Source organism: Vigna unguiculata, chromosome 6, assembly GCF_037176805.1.
Source record: "Vigna unguiculata cultivar grain cowpea cultivar isolate G323 ecotype 2 chromosome 6, ASM3717680v1, whole genome shotgun sequence".
NCBI lineage: Eukaryota > Viridiplantae > Streptophyta > Magnoliopsida > Fabales > Fabaceae > Vigna > Vigna unguiculata.
The window spans coordinates 25367521-25385193 of record NC_140797.1 but is presented as its reverse complement, the minus strand read 5'-3'; the positions used below and the strand labels follow the sequence as shown (position 1 = coordinate 25385193).

The window sequence follows — 17673 nt, the reverse complement described above, 5'->3', positions numbered from 1 at the left end:
TGAGGTTGCTCAGATAAATATTATCGTTATTTATCTTATAAGTAATTTCCGGCTAGGACGTTACATTTTGTATCAGAGCCGTAATTTCAATGATTTTTGGGATCTTTGGGGAGTGAGCTTATTACGTTAGCATTGTGAATATATGTTTTGCTTATTTATGATATTGAAATTAAGTTGTGTGATTCACCAGCTAAATATGTGGCGAATCCAAGCCATGGCAAACAGGAGGATGAGGAATGATGTTGGGGCGGATGAGATCGCGCAGGCAATCCACCCCATGGTTGACGCGATGCAGCCTGTTGTCGCGCAACCAAGGGCAATGGTTCCACCCACTCGAGTAGTTACTATGGAAGATGTACTGAAGCACAAGCTGTCTAAGTTCAGCGGCAAGGCTACCTCTGACGAAGCCAATGGCTGGCTCAAGGAGTGTGAAAAGATATTTCAAGTGTTGGCGTGTACCGAGGCGCAACAACTGACGTTTGCCACCTTTTTACTGGTGGGTGATGCGGAATACTAGTGGACAGGGATGCAGCAGCAGATGCAAACCCGTCAGGAGGAGGTGAATTGGGTGAACTTCAGGATGAGATTCCTGGAGAAGTACTTTCCAGATTCAGCCAAACATGCTTTGGAAGCTGAGTTCCTCACACTACAGCAGGGCAGTAAATCTGTGCAGGCTTACGTGGACCATTTTGAGTACTTGGACTTGTCGATCACGGAAGAGTGGCGCTGTCGCAAGTTTGAAGGAGGTTTGAGGCACGAGTTGCGCAGATTCTTGGTGCTGCTACGAATTCGGGAGTTTCCAATCCTGGTTGAGCAGGCCAGGACCGTGGAGGAGTTAAAGGTTAGGCCCAGCCGGGTTGCGAGAACACAGAAGACTACTTCTGAGACTAGGCAGTAGAAGGCACCCTACAGTAGACCTTCGTCATCATCTCCAGGTTTGAGATGTTATAACTGTGGTGGTCCACACCTTCGCAGGAACTGCACTAAAGCTACGAGTAGTACAGGAGGTAGTACTGATCATGTGAAGTGCTACAAATGCGAGCAAATGAGGCATTATGTGAGGCAATGTCCCAACAAGAACGACCCAAGGCATTAACTGAACGACCCAGAGCTGCAGGGAGGGTTTTTGCGTTGACCAGTACTGAGGCTGCTCAGTCAAGTAACCTCATATTTGACAGATGCTTGCTATTTAATCATAGTGTATTGGTGTTGTTTGACTCAAGGGCTACACACTCATTCGTCTCCAAGGAATGTGTGCGTAGACTTGGACTTGTCGTCCGTGACTTGGGGTGCAAACTGACAATCTCGACACCTACATCTGGGCAAGTATCGACCAACTCAGTTTGCGCTCAATGTTCTATAGAGGTGGCAGGACGTAGGTTCAAGGTGAACCTCAATTGCTTGTCATTGAAGGGGTTGGATGTGACACTCGGAATGGACTGGTTGTCAAGCAGTCACGTTATGATTGATTGTAGACGACGCAATTTAGTGTTTCCTGAAGCTGAGGGGCTGTCAATGATCTCTACACGTGAGGCTATGCAAGAAGAGGCCGAGGGAGCCTCGTGTTATATGTTAATAGTGCAGCCAGAGAAAAAGAGTACAATTGATGTGATCAGGAGCATACCGGTAGTAGATGATTACGCTGATGTGTTTCCCGATGAAGTGCTTGGATTACCACCCAGTAGGGACGTCGACTTCACTATTGATCTTGTGCCTGGAGCTGGGCCTGTGTCGATGGCTCCATATAGAATGGCACCGACCGAGTTGGCTGAGTTGAAGTAGCAGATCGAGGATCTGCTAGAAAAGAAGTTCATCCGACCTAGTGCGTCACCGTGGGGGGCTCTAGTACTATTGGTTAAGAAGAAAGATGGAAGTTCCAGGCTCTGTGTAAACTATCGGCAATTAAATAAGTTGACAATCAAAAATAAATATCCTTTACCTAGAATAGATGATTTGTTGGACCAGTTGAGAGGGGCAGGAATATTCTAAAAAATAGACCTTCGATCCGGGTATCATCAAATCCTGGTTAAACCCGAGGATGTGCAGAAAACCGCTTTCAGATCGCGGTATGGCCATTATGAATATGTTGTGATGCCCTTTGGAGTGACCAACGCCCTGGCAATTTTCATGGATTACATGAATAGAATTTTCCGACCGTGGCTAGATAAGTTTATCGTAGTATTTATTGACGACATTCTTATTTACTCTAGAAATCGAGACGAACATGCTGAGCACCTGCGAGTGGTACTTGATATACTCAGAGAGCACTAATTGTATGGGAAGTTATCCAAATGTAAGTTTTGGTTGAAAGAAGTTCAGTTTCTTCGACACATAATCTCTGCGCAGGGTATTGCAGTCGACCCGGCAAAGATTGAAACAGTAATGAATTGGGAGCGACCACAAACAGTGTCCTAGGTGCGGAGTTTTCTAGGACTGGCAGGATATTATCGGTGATTTGTGGAGGGATTTTCGAAATTGGTGAGTCCTATGACGCAACTTACCCGTAAGGATCAACCTGTTTGCTGGACGGAAGGTTGCGAGAAGTGCTTTGAGGAAATTAAGAGAAGACTGACTACCGCTCCAGTCTTGGCTATTCCAAACACGACTAAGACATTTGAAGTATACTATGATGCGTCGTATCAGGGTTTGGGTTGTGTTCTGATGCAGGGAGGGAGACCAGTAGCATATGCATCGAGACAATTGAAGGTGCACGAAAACGAGTACACATGTCGTCTATGATGGTGAAGGAATTGGAATTGATAGAGAAGCTCCGGGACATGAACTTGGAATATTAGACAGAATCAGACCATATACGTTGTGGGATGCTGAGGGTTACTAATGATTTTCTGGGAGAGATTAAAGTAGCACAGGGGAAGGATAAGGAGTTACAACAGATAGTGGGATGGTTGGGCACCGAGAAAGGTAAGGACTATCAGATGGGAGTGGATGGTATTCTTCGTTATCGGAATCGTGTGTGTTCCATGGGGACCAAGGTTGAGAAAGAGAATACTGGAAGAGGGTCATAAGAGTCGTCTTAGTATACATCCTGGTATGACTAAGATGTACAAAGACTTGAAAGATTCTTTTTGGTGGACTGGTATGAAGACGGATGTTGTAGATTTCGTCGCATCATGTCTGGTATGTCAGAAGGCAAAGATAGAACATCAGAGGTCGGGCGGTACACTGGAACCATTAGAGATCCCTCAGTGGAAGTGGGATTGTAGATCGGCTGACGAAGTGTGCCCACTTCTTGCCGATAAACCAGAAATTGTCAATGGATAAATTGGTCGAGTTATACGTGAGGGAGGTGGTCAGACTGCATGGAGTGCCAGTCAGTATAGTATCAGATCGGGACCCAAGATTTACGTCGAGATTTTGGCAGTCATTGTAGGCAGCACTGGGTACACAGCTAAGGATGAGTTCAGCTTATCATCCTCAGACTGACGGGCAGTCGGAGAGGACTATTCAGTCCTTAGAAGACTTGTTGAGGGCTTGTGTGCTGGATCACTTGGGCGGTTGGAGTGAGGTACTCCCTTTAGTGGATTTTACTTATAATAACAGTTATCACTCTAGTATCGGGATGGCTCCTTATGAAGTACTGTATGGGCGGAGATGTAGGACTCCATTGTGCTGGAATCAGGATGGTGAGACAGTGGTGCTAGGTCCTGAGTTTTTACAGATGACCACCGATAAAGTCAAGACAATTCAGGAGAGGATGAGAGCTACACAGAGTCGGCAGAAGTCTTATGCTGACAAAAGAAGGAGACCGTTGGAGTTTGAGGCTGGGGACCATGTGTTTCTCAGGGTGACTCCAATCACTGGTGTTGGGAGGGTGCTCAAGTCGAAGAAGCTGACCCCAAGGTTCATTGGGCCGTATCAGATTACTTAGAGGATAGGCCATGTGGCGTATGAGATTACACTACCACTTCAATTGGCGAACTTGCATAACGTTTTTCATGTGTCGCAGTTAAGAAAGTAATTGCAGATCCTTCGCATGTGTTGGAATCAGACGATGTTCAGCTTCGGGAGGATTTGACCATAGAGGCGGGACTGGTGCGAATTATGGATTCACAAATTAAACAGTTGAGAGGCAAGGAGATCCGGACTGTGAAAGTCCTATGGGATGAAACTACTCAAGAAATGACATGGGAGACGGATGACCTAATGAGACGGTCTTACCCGCATCTATTTCCTAGTAAGCTTTAATTTTTGAGGACGAAAATTTTATAAGCTGAGGGGAATGTAAGACCCACAAAATTTAAATAATTAAATAAGTAATTATTTAATAAATGCGGGTATGAGAAGCCTTTATAGCATTAAATGTTAACTTTCAGGACGTGGAAAAGTACTAGCTCATGTGGTTGAGAGTACTTTATTATGTGAGAGGACTTGGGTTCGAGTCCTATGTATGCCATATGTGTGATAGTAGAATATAACCTTTGATAGTAGAATATAACCTTTGAAGTATGAATTGTATCATGAAATGTGATTTGGTTGGATTAGTTGTGCATTTGAAATTGAATTGTGTGGTGATGGGTTCAAACCTTGGCTTGGACAAAATCATAGACTTTTTGTTTTTATCAATTTTATTTTTAGGTAAGAATGTGAAGGGCCGAGAAAAACCTAGCTAGAGGAACACCTAAGGGTGCTGAAAAATCTATAGAAGGGTAACTTGAATGACAATTAAAACCAAGCATAAGTATATTTTTTCGTTTTACTTTGATTATCTAGCATTAAAGGGCCATTAAAGGGAAAAATGAAGGGAGAGAGAGAGCATCCTTGAGTCTGAAAGTTTGAGGATAGTGAGGAGAGAGTTGACAGAGAAGTAACGTGAGTCTGAGGAGGAACAAGGGTACTGGTTTAGAGGAGGGTCAATGGGAGTTCATCAGGGATCCAAGGAAAAGCTTCAGTTTTCAAGCCTAAGCGAGGGAACTAGGTTAAAGGAGTTCTTGATATGGTCGTGAGGCATGTATGCTCGAGTATGAATCTTGATATGGATTTTGATGTAATAAATTTTATAGACACCTACTTTACAGTTCGATTTTGCCGCGCGATATGATTAATTGATTTGGCGCGTTAGACTTTGACTTTAAATCTATTCCTGCGTTTGGGAAATTGTTCATAATAAATGAGGTTGTTCAGATAAATATTATCGTTATTTATCTTGTAAGTAATTTCCGGCTAGGACGTTACATTCTGCATAATTCTGCAGATCAACTTATTCGTCCAGCGAGTAGGCTCGCCCAGCAAGTGAGCAAATTTGCATAATTCTACAGGAACTTATTTAAGCAAAATTATATCTATTCAACCAATCCATACAACTCCAAAACCTCCACCAAAGACCATTCGAGTATCAAACATTAATTCTATCAAAATATTCACACCAATTGCATCCACTACAAGAAAAATTGATTATAGTGATATAAATATTCATCACTAAAAGGCATAAATATGTGACTAATAGTACTTTGTGACAAAATTAAAATTGTCACTAATAGTTATGTCACTATTATACTTGTGACAATAATTTTAAATGTCACTAAAACTAAATTTTATTGTGACAAAAATAGTTGTCACTATAAATTTTGTGTAATAGTGACAATAATGAAATATCACTAACATATAAGATATTAGTGACAAATCTATTATCACTATTATATTTTTTAATAGTAATAACACAAAATTATAAAAAATATATAAAAGAGTAAAATTAATTAGTTATTACTATTATTAATTATTATTATTATTATTATTATTATTATTATTATAAATGATATAATAATTGCTGCAAATAGCATGTTGTAATGAATAGATAAGTCACATTTACATTTTGAAAATAAATATCAATTAAAATAAATAAACATGAAATATAAATATATAACATCCATTACATTTAAAATTACAAAAACAAAAATATGTAACTGTATATCCAAAAATTACATATAAAATGATACCTAATTATACTTTATACAATTACATTAAATAAATATTTTAAAAATAACATATGACAACATCTTCAAGGATAAAAAAAGTAAATCATTAGTATTTAACAAAAAATAATCGATAATATATTATAAATGTAAAAATATCCATTACATTTAAAATTACAAAATTACAAAAACTAAGATATGTAACTATATATCCAAAAATGTACATATAAAATGATACCTAATTTTATTTTATACAATTACATTAAATAAGTATTTAAAAAATGGCATATAACAACATCTTCAAGGATTTTGATCCTGCAAAATAAATAAATAAAGTAAATCATTAGTATTTAATAAAAAATAATCGATAATATATTATAAATGTAAAAATATCCATTACATTTAAAATTACAAAAAAAACTAAGATACGTAATTATATATCCAAAAATGTACATATAAAATGATACCTAATTTTATTTTATACAATTACATTAAATAAGTATTTAAAAAATGGCATATGACAACATCTACAAGTATTACAAATAAAAAATAATTCTTATACCTTGCAAGTATTTAATAAAATATATTACAAATTTAAAAATATAATCATTGATATTAATCAAAATATTCCTATACCTTGCAAGTGTGTTGGTCTTGTTCTTAAGGTACAAATCCAAAATGCTTAACTAACGATACATGCTTTTGAATTTTTTTTTTCTCTCCATCCATATTTTTTAAATTGTCTTGTACAATATTAATATAAAATAGTTAACACCAAAAATATTCATGATAATAAAATAAATTTGTTTGAATATGATTATACCAAACATAAAATAAATTTAATGGTAATATGATATTCAATATGTCAATATATGTAACAAATCAATATTAATAATGATGTATAACAAGATGGTTAATTGTTATGGGGTGATTATGATTATTTTTTATGTTTATTTTTCCTATGAAGTGTTTTAAGTATTTTTCTAAGTGTTTCCATACCTATATGGAGGCCTAATGTTTTAGTGCTTCCTCTTTTTAGAGCTTAATCAACATTCACATAAGGCTTGTAGTGGAATTTAGTTTTCCAATCGAGACTCTTCTTCAAACAAGAGTATAACTTTGTGTCGATGCTAAATTTTGTGGATTCAAGCATACTATCATTGGTTTGAGCTATTCTAGGGGAGAAAAATGAAACTAAGAAGAAAACATTTTATATTAAAAGTTGAATGGGTAGAGAAAACTACATGGAGTTATTCAAGCACTCATCAAATTTCACATGTAGAGGAAGTATTATGTTTTCTTATCGATATTAAATTAAATTTTGAAAGATGCGAAATAAATTTCTCTACCAAAATCAATGTGTTATTATTCAAAAAATGAAACAATTAAATTTTTACAACATTTTTCCCAAGAGTAAAGAGGTAGGTGGAAATTTTTAGGTTTAATTCCTAGTGAATACTCACATGATGATTATTACTATTGGAGTTTCATATAAAAAATATTCTCATAAGTAAGGCATAACAAAAGAGGAGATGAACAATGCCTTATTGAAAAACAACAAATTAAGAAAGAAAGAGAGAAATTAATACCTCAGAGAGATTAATTCCTTCTACTTATGGACAAGATTTGATTAACATATAGTCATTAAAAAGCATGATGATAATAAACAATATGTATGACAATAAGAAACAACGTGACAATAAGAAATTAATGGAGGTCCAAATTTTGAAAGATATATAAGACCAACCTGTTGAGGGGTGAAACAATGAGAGTGGAATGTCACTAGAGGTGGAAAGGAACACAAATAGAAGTGAGATGTTGGTAGGGGTGGAGAGGCACACAAATAGAAGTGGGATGCAGTGAGATGGAATGTTATAGAAGTGGAACCCTAGAATTGGGAACCGTTCTTATTACTCATGATCTATATTTTATAAAACTAAAATAAAATCTGGAAGTTAAAACCAATATTAGACTACACTTAAAAAAAACTATCCTACGATGACAAACATGAGTTTTATCACTATATATATTTATCGTTTTCTAATATGAGTTTTATCACTATATATATACTATAGTGAAGAGCTCAATGAGAGGATCAATCCTACTGTCTTGATTCTTCAATCAGATGACCAAAAAGACAGAACTTTTATAGAGAAGTCAAAGAGCTCTAGAAAAGTGGTTTCTAGAGAGATGATGTGTTTTAAAATAATAAAACTCATTTATAACAATTCTATTTATACTAAAACCTTTTAATATTAACATAATTGAGTCTCACTATTTTTAAACCACCAACTTATTTTTATATTTTTTTATAAATTTAATTAAATTTATTTTAATAATTTTTGATTTTTTATAATAATAAAATAAAAATAGGCAACACATATGTGCTTCACAACTATATTATTTAATGTGTACTTAAGTTTTGAAATAGTTTTAAATTGTTTTCATTATCTCAAATTTCTTTAACACTACAAAAAATTATACTTTTTAAAGGTTAAAATTATAAATTTAACCGATTAAAAATCGTTATAAATTAAATTTTTGGAAATTAAAATTACTATTTGCATATGTTAAAAACAAATAAAAATAAATAAATGTCCTTATATTTACTAGAGAAGAAAAAAAAATTACTAGAAGTTAGTATAACAACCCAAAAATAGAGTTCATCCAATAATTTAGAACGTCAAGCAAACCTAACCAAAATATATTTTGTTTATACAACTTGGGACCAGAATATGAAGACATTACTGCACAATACACAATCTTCAAATAGACTAAACATTAAAGATTTCCAAAAGAACTATCCATTATGATATATTCTCACTCTCACTTGCAGGCTCTTATTCTCAGACCATTATAGTGATCATTTCAAAAGAGAACACAAACAAACACACCAACAAGAGAAAAAGGGTAAGGCAATTATAATTTCAAACATAAATGTATTATAACATCTATAATATTAAAGTCATTACCACTTAAAACCAACATAATAATTTCTCTATAGAAAAACCAATATTTTAGAGTCAATATCTGAATTTATGGATTGACTTGGATACCAGAAGCCTCACACCTATCATGAAATAGTGAATCAAAATACTAAGACCGACCATACTAAATTACACAATCTCAACCCTTGCATGACTAAGGGAAGTTAACTTATGGCTTCACTAGAAAAAAGTTCCAACCCCAGATCTCGCCATCAGAACCTCCTTCAACTCTCACCACCAAGACTACAATGTTTTATATGAGTTTATAAGTCTACTAGAGTTTATAATGACTTTTTTACTAACATGTATCCCTAGTAAATGCATAACATTAACTAATAAAGGATTTACACTTCTTCCTTAGAAACATAAACCTTACACAACAATACAATTCAAAATTTACACCTTTCCATTCCATTGATTCACTTTCATAGTCATAACCCCATAAATTTTATATAGAGCATAATTTCCCAGAAGGTTCTTCACAATCCAAACCAAAATTCACTCATATAAGCAAACAATCTGGCTCAATGAGACTAACCACTCGCTTAGGGAGTTCCTTGGGGAGGACACCTGCTTAGTGAGTAAACATCTGGCTCAATGAGCTGAGCACTAGAACAAAAATGCACATTTATTCGTCAACGAATGTAGACTTGGCCAACAAGGTTGTTTCCCCTAACTCTTTGCCAAACTCGAGTTTGGCTTTTGATCAGCGAGAGTTTGCTCGCCCAGCGAGTAGACCTCACCTAACTCTCTGTCAAACCTATATTTGGTAGTCACTTAGCTAGAAAGGATCTCCCCCCATTGAGTGTGCATAACGGATGAGATAAAAGTTTGATACCTATTAGATTTGGGTATATGGATGGAGATAAATTTTTTCTATGGAGATAGGTATGGGATAGCGAAACTCGTCCCTATCCTATCCCGTTGCCTTCCATAAAAGTCAGTAATGCTATAATCAGTATATATAGAATATAATTTTTCAATTCAAATTTTATATTATTGACAAATATAATTATCATAATTTTAGCACCTTAGAAATGAAGTTTTCAACAACCATTTACATTTACCAATGGATGTATATATACTGAATTTTTAAAGAGACTTTTATGATTATTTGATAAAAAAAAGATCACTCTAAAAGCGTATGGTAATTTTTTGTATGTATAATCATGTTTTGTTTAGTTTGAGTTTTGAGCTGATCAAATTTCAATATGATTTGATTTGAAATCCTTATTTATTGAAAAACTTATAAAAGTCGATAATTTGTTTTTTCTAAGAAACAATAAATACAGGCGAACATAGTTCTTATTTTATTATATGATAGAAAAATGAGTACAAAACCCGATAAAAGAGAAGAAAAAGTTCCTCTTCTTATGAATTATCATGTAGTAATAACTAAAAAAATCACTTGTCCACTCTCAAAGTTAATAACTTATTAGAATAAAATATAATTAAATATTATCAATAACTTACAAAGATAATTTTTTAAAGTATTGAAAATATTTAACTATTTGAAATTTGCATTTATAAAGACGTTCTATATCTTTTGAAATAATAACAAAAAGATAATAAATTTTGGTACATTATGCTTTGATCATGATTGATATTCACATTAACTCCAAATAATACAATAATCTATATTTGATATTGATATTTAATACTTTTTATGGAAAAGATTGAAAAAGATTGCAGAAGGATGGGAAGTTATTATAGAAATAAATACTATAAGTGTATATATAAGCAATGGTATGGTAGAAATGATAAATGAAATTAGAATAAGATTAAAAAGAAAGTTGGTATTGACATAGAGATTGAAGAGAAGATGGGAGAGAAAAAAGTTTTTGGTATTTTGATGTTTGTTATGGTGTATGGTTTGGCAGTAACAAGATTGAGTTATGGTCAAATTCCTGCAACATGCAATGGGGATGAAAAGCTATTGAGCTATTGTGGATTGTATTTGATAAATAATGTAGCTAATCCATCTTCTGATTGTTGCAATGGAGCATCAGATGCATTCAAAAGAGCCATGGCTGTTCCTAATGGACAAGGTATAAGAGATATTTGTAACTGTCTTAGGGTTGCAGGATCAAATCTCCACTTTCATCCAGATAAACTTGTAAGCCTTCCTACTGCATGTCACATTCAACTTTCATTTAGTATGGAGTTATGTGTATCTGGTCCCTGATTTATATCCTTATTGTAACTAATATTTCCTTCGCTCATAATAAAACATACTTTAAATATTACACTTAAATATCTTTTCAATTTCCACATTTTTTACCTTTGGTTTATTTTTTATTTTCCCATTTTGTTGCATCTTAAAATCGTTTATTCTTAATCGTTTATGTATTCATTTACTACTTGTTAATTTAGGGTTCAACAAAATTTTTGAGCAAGATATTGTATCTACATAAAATATATATTGAGAAAAGATACAAAACTATAATAGAAATATTAATTAATGTTTCGCTAATATTTTAAGATGAAATTTAAAATAAAATAAAAACAAGAAATCAAGCGAATAGTGTCAGTCAAAAGTTAAGAGGCCAAGCGACAGGAACTCATATATATCGTCAGTTTAGTGTTGACAAGGCAACTCATGAGAAAATCATGGAGGTTAGTTATAAGAGATGTTACTTCGATTCTACAATATTAAATCGTGCGTAAGACAAACTACGCTAATAGAAAAATAATATTTTTAAATATTCCATTACAAGAATACATTCATTTAACAAGGAAAAAATAACATAGGCCAAAAATTGGAAGTAAATAGTGTCAACTTTTTCAAATCAACACAAATATAGCAACCACCTTACTGCATACAAAATTTAATAATTTTAAGAAATAAAACTTCAATCCATTAGCGAGGGTCTTGCCCTCTCTCTAGATATTTTAAAAATTAATTTTCTCTTAGTTAGGGCTTAGTCATTTCTTTATATCATTTTTTAAAATTAGTTCTTTCTTTATATCATTTTTTAAAATTAGTTTTTGGCTTTACGAGAGTATAACATTCTCTATCTATTTTGTTTTTAAAATGATTATATGTTGTAAAATTTAATTTTATCTTACCAAGAGATTTTGATCCATCTTTAAATTATTTTATGAATTAATTTTAGTTTAGCAAGGGTCTAGCCCTCTCTATATATTATTCTTTAAAATGATATTCTACCTCAATAAACTTTTTATAGTTTTTTTTAATCAAACACTTTGAAGCGTTTAACCATTTAAAAAAATAAAATTTCATCCATTAACAACAATATGACCCTCTCTATATTTTTTTAAAATTAACTTTTGTTAAGCAGGACTTATCCCTATATTATATCTTAAAATTAGTTTTAGCTTAAAGGATCTAGCCGTCTCTATTTATTATACGTTAGAAATTATTCTTGAAAATTTTGACCTCTTTATATTACTTTTTAAAATACTCTATTTATTATATGTTAGAAATTATTCTTGAAAATTTTGACCTCTCTTTATATTACTTTTTAAAATAAGCTTAGCGAGAGTCTAAAACTCTCTAACTATTATTTTTTAAAATGATTTTAGTAAACTCTTTGTATTTGTTTAAAAGAATTTGATAATTTTATTAAAACTATGACTATGCATTGTTAGTTTTAGCTTATTTTATATATATATATATATATATATATATATATATATATATATATTATATTGAAAGAAAGACATATGAGCAAATAAATAAAAATACTTTTAAGTGTATAATTAAGTTTTGAATATAATTAACTTTAACAATTACTTATAAATTTGGAAAATAATTATAAATCATAAAAAAATAAAAATGGTATATAATAAAAATAAAAGAATAAATTAATTAGTCAAAGACATGTTACAATAAAATGAGTAAAAGAGTAAATTAACATGATTAAATAACTAGAAAATGAACGTATGAAACTGTCAGCAAAGGCAAAAAGATAAAATTACTAATATATTCTTTTTTATATTATAATGGATAATAGATAATATATAATAGATTTTAAACTTGTGTTTATGCAAAAATTGGTTTTTGATTTTGTGGTTTTTAATATTACTAAATGTATATTGAATTAAAATAATTTTGAGGTTGAGGGAAAAATTAATAATATTTTTAAATTTATAATTAAATTTTTAATAAAATCGATGCAAATCAATTTAAAAAATTAATGACAAAGGACTATCTCCTACATTCAATATATTATAAAAACGTTTTCAAAAGAAATTAATATCAAATTAACTGCATTAAAATTCAAAAAAGAAACTTCGCAACAAAAGTATGATATGCATAACAAGCCTTTTACAATTATATGAAATCAAAAACACAAATCCAACTAGGCCTAATTGATCAATTCATTGACCAAAACCTATAAAGAGTCATTTTAAACTTCCTTCATTTAAAGGAGACGCCTACTGCTAAAGTTCATGCAGCAACAGAAAATATAGTTTAAATTATGAAACTTAATACATGGTAAGACAATCGTAAAGAATTTTTATCATGTATTTAAATAAAAGTTTGTGATAAAAAAAGTTATATGTTGATGTGTATTTTAATTAATGTTTTTATTAATTTAAATAAATTAATAGTTATTTTATTTAATATTTGTAACGGTTATTTATAACCGCGCTAATAAATAATGGCAGATAAAAATCAAAATTTTTGTAGTTGTATCTTTAAAAATTAAAAACATAATAATAACATCCATTTAATATTATATTTTGCATTAGTTATTTTTGTCAATCCATTTACTACTTTTTATAGAAAATATTGAAAAATATTGTACAAGGATTCAATGTTATTTTACAAATAAATACTTACAAATAAATACTATGAGTGTGTATATATAAGCAATGCTATGCTACAAATGGTAAATGAAATTACAGTAACATTGAAAAGAAAGTTGGCATTCGCATAGATATTGAAGTGAAGAAAATTTGTATTGTTTTGATGTTTATTATATGATCTATGGTTTGGCAGTAACAATATTACGTTACTCTCAAATTTCTGCGACACATGCAATGAGGATGAAAATCTACTGGATTTTTGTGGAGAGTATTTGGTGAACAACAAACCTAATCCATCTTATGATTTTTGCAATGCAGCATCAAATAATATAGACATAAGATATGAACTTTAGATTTTAGAGAAATTAAATTAAATAGAAAAGCTTACAAAAACCAAAACACAAACTTATACGTTTTAAAACTAATTAAAAATCTCTTTAGCTTTAAATAGTATGAGAAATAAGAACTTGACACAAATCTTGGCTTACTTTTTAATTTATCAATGGTTCGAAATATCTACCCAGTTTATCCGTAATATGCAATATGTAATGTGTAATATATATATATATATATATATATATATATATATATATGTATATATATATATATATATATATATATATATAGCAATATGTAATGTGTAATATATATATATATATATATATATATATATATATATAATTATTTTTGGTAATTATTTGTAACCATTTTTGTAGTGTACACATTTCATTACCTATTCTTATTCATATAAACTACTCTATTAATTATAATTTCTTTTCATTTTTGTATCCAACTGTTTTTTATATTTTTTTATAAATTTAATTAAATTTATTTTAATAATTTTTGATTTTTTATAATAATAAAATAAAGATAGGCAACACGTATGTGCTTCACAACTATATTTTCACTATTTACATAATTGGTGTTTTTTAACAACCATTTACAAAATAGATGTTGGTTATGTAAAATTAAACTACAAAATAAACTAATTTAGAAACATAAGATAATTAGTCATTATATCAATTAAATTCAAAAAGTTTATAAACTAAAATATAATAGAATCTTAAACAAACTCTATTATTAATAAAAATTTATAATATAATTAGATATTACATTTTTAATTTTTAATGACTAACGGTTATAAAATATATTTACATATTTAGACACAATATTTTAGTCTTTAGTTAAAATATAATAAAAACAATTGATAAGATGTATAAGATAAGTATTTATTTGATACATATAACACCCCATTTAATTAATAAACAAAATTAAAGGAAGCGTTACACATGATATTATAGACACGCAGTCTTAGAGTTTAAACACAACTCCATACAATCCAAGACACCTAACTATGCCAAAACGAATCAGATACAAATATTCAACAGTAATAAAATTGGGAATTTAAGAACAGCTAATACATGGGTTGTGGCCCTAAAAGAAAAATCCACTAAGCGGGATCCAGCCCAGACGTGCTAAGCAGCGGAGTCACTATTCCCCTGTTGACCGCGAGAACCTCTCGCATTTGTTCCCATCAATAAATTGATGATCATCGCAAAAGGAGAAGAACCACATACAAGACAACCTAACAAACAAACAGGGTAAGCTAAAGTATAAACAGTTCATCAAATAGTCACATGCCATTACACAGTCCAAACAGTATATATCATCCAAACATGTCATGACTCCTCAAACAATACACTAGACTTTGACTCGACTCATCCGGATACATATAATCTGGTTGGATTCAGCGGATGCTCGCACTTGTGGTGGATATCTCTGCTCACCCCCGAGCTGCTCACCCCCGAGCTAAGTGTTACAAGTGTTACAATATTTCAATTCCCCCACACACAAGGTTAGTCCTTAATGAGTTTCAGGCCTCCTACTACTCTCACCACAAGAGTCAGTCCACTCTAAGTGAGACTAATGTTAGGAACAAGGCAATAAAGGAAAGAATAAAGGAGAGAAAAATAGACACAGAGAATTTAACGTGGTTCGGCTACAATGTGTATGCCTACGTCCACGACTACACTAGGAAGTATTTGTATTTTTTGGTGTATCTTAAAGCTTTACATAGAGTCTCTTATATAGTAAAATAGAGAACCACATCTCACTATTCTGAGCGATGTGGGACTAAATCAAGCACCATAATTCTAACAATTCTCCCACTTGGGGTTTGATTTACATTATCACCTAGTGTAGTGCCTTCATCATCAATTTTCTCGAAGGCCAGTTGAGGCAATGCAAAGCCTCAACTTAGTTGTTGTGACAGTCTTGGTCAACATATCAGCTGGATTCTCTGCACCTGGAATCTTCAACAAAATCAAATCTCCATCATTTATCAAGTTTCTGATAAAATGATACTTCAATTCAATGTGTTTGCATCTGGAGTGAAGAATTGGATTTTTAGCAAGACAAATGGCACTTTGACTGTCACTGAATAATGAAGGTTCATCTTGCCCTTTTCCTAATTCTTTTAGAAGATTCTTCAACCATATCATCTCTTTTGCTGTTTCTGAGATAGCTATATATTCAGCTTCAGTGGTTGAAAGGGAGACTCTTCCTTGAAGTTTGGACTTCCAACTGATAGCTATGCCACCCAACGTAAAAATATAACCTGTTGTGCTCTTTCTACCATCCAAATCACCTCCCAAATCTGCATCAGAAAACCTCTGTAAAGTGAGATTACTTCTTTTAAAGGACAAATGCATCTTTGAAGTGCCCTTCAAATATCTCAATATCCACTTCACTCCTTCCCAATGCTCCTTTCCGGGATTGGATAGAAACCTGCTCACAACTCCCACTGCATGTGCTATATCAGGTCTGGTGCAAACCATAGCATACATCAAGCTCCCTACTGCAGATGCATATGGCACTTTAGACATGTGATTTTCTTCTTCCTCTGTCTGAGAAGATTGCCTTTTTGAGAACTTTAAGTGAGTTCCCAAAGGTGTATTCCTGGTTTTAGCATTTCCAACATTGAACCTGCTAAGCAATTTTTCAATATATTTTTCCTGAGATAAATTTAGAATACCTTTAGATCTATCCCTGGAAATTCTCATACCAAGAATTTGCTTGGCTGGACCAAGATCCTTCATTTCAAAATTTTTTGACAATTGTTTCTTCAACCTGTCAATTTCTGTCATATTAGCACCAGCAATCAACATGTCATCAACATACAAGGCAAGAATGATATAACTATCAATATATTTCTTCACATAACAACAATGATCTTCTTCACATCTGTGAAATCCTGAGTTTCTCATAAACTCATTAAACTTCTTATACCATTGTCGCGGTGCTTGTTTCAACCCATACAAACTTTTATGAAGCTTGCATACAAGATTCTTTTTGCCTTGTACTTCAAAACCTTTTGGTTGTGCCATAAAGATTTCTTCCTCAAGATCTCCATGTAGGAATGCAGTTTTCACATCTAACTGCTCCAGATGAAGATTTTCTGCAACTACTATACTCAAGATAACTCTGATGGTAGTCATCTTGACAACAGGAGAGAAAATTTCTGTGAAGTCAATTCCTTGTCTCTGTTGGAATCCTTTCACTACGAGTCTGGCCTTATATCGTTTGCTGCCATCTGGTTCTTCTTTTAACCGATAGACCCACCTGTTTTGCAAAACCTTCTTTCCTCCTGGAAGCTTCGTTAAAGACCATGTCTTATTCTTTTGAAGAGACTTTATCTCATCTTCCATTGCTAGCTCCCACTTAATAGATTCACCTCCCTGCATAGCCTCAGCAAAATGCTCTGGCTCACCAACATCAGTCAACAACAAGTAATGCAATGAAGGGGAGTACCTTTGTGGTGCTACAATGGTTCTGCTAGACCTTCTAGTCGGTAATTCAGGAGTTACTGACTCTACTATCTATTCAGGTTCTGACCCAAACTCTGACTCGGGCTCTGACTCAGGCTCTACATTTGTATTCTGCCTTCTGTTGGCTACATCACTTTCTGAAATTTCTTCTAA

General features: G+C 32.5%; 1 protein-coding gene across 1 annotated transcript; it reads left to right on the top strand.

The window, feature by feature from the left end:
- Positions 1 to 1035: 1035 nt before the first annotated feature.
- On the top strand, positions 1036 to 1782 carry LOC114188401 (uncharacterized). The gene has a single exon (XM_028076986.2). The coding sequence runs from the start codon at positions 1036 to 1038 to the stop codon at positions 1780 to 1782; it is 747 nt and encodes a 248-aa protein (XP_027932787.2).
- The last annotated feature ends 15891 nt before the right edge of the window (positions 1783 to 17673 follow it).